This window comes from Ursus arctos, unplaced genomic scaffold (genome assembly GCF_023065955.2).
Source record: "Ursus arctos isolate Adak ecotype North America unplaced genomic scaffold, UrsArc2.0 scaffold_31, whole genome shotgun sequence".
In the NCBI taxonomy this organism is placed as follows: domain Eukaryota; kingdom Metazoa; phylum Chordata; class Mammalia; order Carnivora; family Ursidae; genus Ursus; species Ursus arctos.
Genome location: NW_026622997.1, coordinates 26,740,813 through 26,745,332, shown reverse-complemented (window position 1 = coordinate 26,745,332; position 4,520 = coordinate 26,740,813). Strand labels below are relative to the sequence as shown.

The window sequence follows — 4,520 nt, the reverse complement described above, 5'->3', positions numbered from 1 at the left end:
GGGATCCTCAGTATCTGCGAGGCTGTATAGATACCCTGAGACCAAGTTTGAGAATCAGTGACTCACCCAGCTCCTGGGCCACAACTCAGGGAGACAGTGTGACAAAGAGCACGCTGTGAGGTAGGGGAGGGGTCGGGGCAAAGTCCCAGGTCCTTGGACCTGCCTCTCAGGGTCTCAAACCAAGGCCGGTGTCTGGGGCGGGGAAGCAAATGTTGGGGAGTCCCATCTCTTGGGTTTCACTTCTCCCTTTCACAACCTGTGTCAGGTCCTCCTGCCTGGAGACTCCTGACGCGGCCCCACTTCTCATTCCCATTGGGTCTCGGGTTTCTGGGGAAGCCAATCAGTGGCTCCCGGGTTTCGGGTTATAAAGTCTCCGCACCGGCCACGGGCCCAGTGGCGACTCAGAGTCTCCCCAGACTCTGAAGATGCAGGTCGTGATGACCCGAACCCTCGTCCTGCTGCTGTCGGGGGCCCTGGCCGTGACCGAGACATGGGCGGGTGAGTTCGGGGGCGGGAGGAAAGGGCCTCTGCGGGGCGGGAGCGAGGGGACCGCCGGGCGGGGACGCGGGACCCCCCGGGAAGGCGCCTCTCCGCAGAATCAGACCCCCAGCCGCCCCCGGCCGCGCCCCGGCCTGTGCTCCCCCGTCCCTCCCCGCCTCTGCCCTGCTCTCCCTCACTCGGTGCCCCTCCCCCTGCCCTCCCAGCCGCCTCCACCTGCGCCCCCGGGCCCCGCGGCGGGAGGAGGGTCGGGCGGGGTCTCAGCCCCTCCGCGCCCGCAGGCTCGCACTCCCTGAGGTATTTCTACACCTCCGTGTCCCGGCCCGGCCGCGGGGAGCCCCGCTTCTGGGAAGTCGGCTACGTGGACGACACGCAGTTCGTGCGGTTCGACAGCGACTCTGCCAGTCAGAGGTACGAGCCGCGGGCGCCGTGGGTGGAGCAGGAGGGGCCCGAGTATTGGGACCGGAACACGCGGAATGCCAAGGGCAGCGCACAGACTTTCCGAGTGGGCCTGAACAACCTGCGGGGCTACTACAACCAGAGCGAGGCCGGTGAGCGACCCCGGGTCCCGGTCACGACCCCCACCCCACCGACGGGCCGGGTGCCCCGAGTGTCCGGGTCCGAGCGACACCCCGAGTCTGAGGAACCCCCGGCCCGACCCCTGACCCCGACGAACCCGCGGGAACTTTTGGGCGGTTTTACTTTCTGTTTGGACTTAATCGCCTCCTGTCGGGCGGGGCCAGGCTCTCACAGCTTCCAGTGGATGTACGGCTGCGACGTGGAGCCCGACGGGCGCCTCCTCCGCGGTTATGAGCAGTTCGCCTACGACGGCGCGGATTACATCGCCCTGAACGAGGACCTGCGCTCCTGGACCGCGGCGGACACGGCGGCGCAGATCACCCGGCGCAAGTGGGAGGCGGCCGGTGCGGCAGAGCACCTCAGGAACTACCTGGAGGGCACGTGCGTGGAGTGGCTCCGCAGGTACCTGGAGAACGGGAAGGAGACACTGCAACGTGCAGGTACCAGGGGCCGCGGGCCTCCCGATCTCCCCTCCCCTGGGGCTGCTGCCCACCAGGAAGGGAAAATGGACTCAGTGTCACAACACAGCTTCTCCCACGGGTGGGGACTGTGAACCTCCTGGGTATTCCTGTTCCTACGAGAGAGGGACTCACCCAGAGGCCGCTTTTCTCTAAAGGGCAGTTGAGGAATTCAGCCTCTCCCGGGAGGCAGGTAGAGACCATCCCTGAAACAACCCATCAGCGGTTCCCTTTGATCCTGGCAGCCACCTTGGGAACCATGACTGTCCCTCTCTAAACCTTGTTCTCCAATGAGAACATAACTGCAGTTCTGACTCTGGGTTTTCTGACTCCTTCACCTTCCACCCCAGTCAGGACCCTGAGCGTGCTCTCCCTCTTAGACCTGCAGCCTCCTACCCTGGGGTCGATCCCTGATTCTAGAATTTTCCAGCATTAGGAGATCCCAAAGGCTAGGTTGGTGACTGAGTTTTGTGTGCTTATTCCATCCGAACCAAGGGCCCTGTCCACGTCAGGATGGTCACATGAAGCCATTTCAGTGACCCATAAAGGTAAACCAAAGTATGGATTTTCTGATTCTTCTCCAGAAACCCCCAACACACATGTGACCCGCCATCCCATCTCTGACCAAAGGGTCACCCTGAGGTGCTGGGCCCTGGGCTTCTACCCTGCGGAGATCACCCTGACCTGGCAGCAGGATGGGGAGGACCTGACCCAGGACACGGAGCTTGTGGAGACCAGGCCTGCAGGAGATGGGACCTTCCAGAAGTGGGCGGCTGTGGTGGTGCCTTCTGGAGAGGAGCAGAGATACACGTGCCATGTGCAGCATGAGGGGCTGCCCGAGCCCCTCACAGTGAGATGGGGTAAGGACGGGATTGGGGTAGAGCCTCTTCTCAGGGAAAGCAGAAGGCCTTCTGGAGAATTTCAGCAGGGTCGGGACTCTTGCCAGAGCTCTGGGCCCCTCACCTTGCCTTCCCTTTCCAGAGCCGCCTCCTCAGCCCACCATCACCGTCCCCATCACGTGGATCATCACTGGTCTGGTTCTCCTTATGGTCACTGTGGTGATTGGAGCTGTGATCTGGAGGAGGAAGCGCTCAGGTAGGAAACAGAGTGCGGGGATCTGAGTTTTCTTCTCCCTCTGGCGGGTTTCCTAGGTAGAGATTGTCCTGCCTTGTTACTGGGAGGTACCGTCCTCACACATGGTCTTGCACTCTCTGGAGCTGATCACTAACACTCCGTGTGTAGCACACACTTGTGAAAATGAAGGACACATTTTCATCCTGGTAATTCTGGTGATGGGGACCTGATTCCCAGCAGTCACGGGACACAGGATGGAGAGGAAGGTCCCTGCTGAGGACAGACTTCCAGCAAGTCAGGTGGCCCAGTGACCCCACACCTCTTTCTTCCTGTTTCCTGATCCTGTCCTGGTCCCCAGTCACAATTCTGCAAACTTCGTTTAGGGCAGGGACTAGGAGCTTCCCCTAGGATCTCACAGCCCAGCCCTGTCCCAGGCCTCTGACATGATATTTTCTTCCCACAGGAGGAAAAGGACCGAGTTACTCTCACGCTGCACGTAAGTATGGAGGGGATGATCCCTGAGACCCTGGGGTAGTGTAGACAAGACCCCATGGGGAGGTCCCCCACCCCATAGCTCCTCCTTTAGTCTCCTCTCCTGTGGGCTCTGACCACATCCTGTCCGTTCTCCCCTAGGCGATGACAGTGCCCAGGGCTCTGATGTGTCTCTTACGGTTCCTAAAGGTGAGACCCTGGAGACCCTGAAGGGGGGGAGGGGTTAGGGCACTAGGGACACTGAGCATGCATGGGGCTCCTGAGAATGTCCGCACTTCTGTGACTGACCTAAATGTGTACATGCTTTTTTTTCACAGTATGAGACCAACTGCCTCATGGGGACTGAGTGATGCAAGATATGTTTAGACTCCCACTTGGTGACATCAACAACCCCTGAGTTCTCTTTCTGAAAAAGGTGTCAGAATGTGGCTGTGTTGCTGTGAGCATAATATGAAGACATGAGATTTGCCTACCCTGCCCACCATGATCCCTCCCTATGCTGATCTGCATTCTCTTCTCTGATGTGCTTTCCTGTTCCAGCCCAGGCGGGGCTGGACTGTCTCCATCCCTGTCCTTATTTCTTGTTGGGCTGAGTGCTGACTTATTTCTCTATTGAAAATGAAATACCAGGGGCGCGTGGGTGGCACAGCGGTTAAGCATCTGCCTTCGGCTCAGGGCGTGATCCCGGCATTATGGGATCGAGCCCCACATTGGGCTCCTCTGCTATGAGCCTGCTTCTTCCTCTCCCACTCCTCCTGCTTGTATTCCTTCTCTCGCTGACTGTCTCCGTCGAATAAATAAATAAAATCTTAAAAAAAAGAAGAAAAAAAAATGAAATACCAGATAAAAGTTTTTGTTTTCTAATTCTTGGTATGTGGGGCTGATGAAATAATAAAAGAGAAGACTTGTAAAGTTGAGACACAAAATAAATGGAAGCGCTGAGAACCTTCCAGTATCCCTGTGTTTGCTGTGCTGAGTGTGTTGCGGGTGGGGCAGGAGAAGGCAGTGAGGAGCTGAGCAGGGACGGGGTCTGTACCCAGTCGTGGCTCAGTACATCATGGGGGTGACGTGCTCACCCCTCAGCTGGTCATCTCTCTGCTCCGTGTCCTTGCCCCTGCTGCGGAAGCTTGTCTCACCAGGCCCTGTGATCACAGTGACTTGGATGTCACCTGTCACCAGGACGTTGTGCAGCAAGAGCTTCCTGTGACTGCGTCAGCCTCATCTCAGGCCTGGATCAGGTCATAGCCTCCATTTTGGGTTGTTTTTTTTCCCATTGTTTCTCTAGGGCATCAGGCCTGTTCTTGCTCTGTGTACGAGTTCTTATCCTTCTCCCCTGGATGACCTGTCGGTTACAGCAGCAGGTGTCCATTGGGCTACATCCCACAGGCCTGGGTCCGCCCCTGCACACAGGAGTCTCTG

General features: G+C 58.4%; 1 protein-coding gene across 2 annotated transcripts; it reads left to right on the top strand.

Annotated features, from left to right (window-relative positions):
• The first annotated feature begins 221 nt into the window (after window positions 1–221).
• Window positions 222–4,056, top strand: LOC125283564 (DLA class I histocompatibility antigen, A9/A9 alpha chain). Of its 2 annotated transcripts, none has more exons than XM_048225651.2 (8): window positions 222–498; window positions 780–1,049; window positions 1,242–1,517; window positions 2,120–2,395; window positions 2,517–2,630; window positions 3,073–3,105; window positions 3,243–3,290; window positions 3,419–4,056. In XM_048225651.2, exons 1-8 carry the CDS (start codon window positions 426–428, stop codon window positions 3,421–3,423), a joined length of 1,095 nt encoding a protein of 364 aa, XP_048081608.1. In that variant the 5' UTR covers window positions 222–425; the 3' UTR covers window positions 3,424–4,056. The 2 variants fall into 2 exon arrangements, with proteins under 2 accessions (XP_048081608.1, XP_057160937.1); XM_057304954.1 differs by having other exon boundaries at window positions 380–498; window positions 705–1,049.
• Window positions 4,057–4,520: the final 464 nt, after the last annotated feature.

Bases quoted from the DNA above. Each gene is read 5' to 3' on its own strand.
- LOC125283564 (XM_057304954.1), top strand. From the start codon at position 426: ATGCAGGTCGTGATGACCCGAACCCTCGTCCTGCTGCTGTCGGGGGCC. The intron at 499-704 runs GTGAGTTCGGGG...CTGCCCTCCCAG, and splicing joins CGTGACCGAGACATGGGCGG to CCGCCTCCACCTGCGCCCCC. The intron at 2,631-3,072 runs GTAGGAAACAGA...TTCTTCCCACAG, and splicing joins CTGGAGGAGGAAGCGCTCAG to GAGGAAAAGGACCGAGTTAC.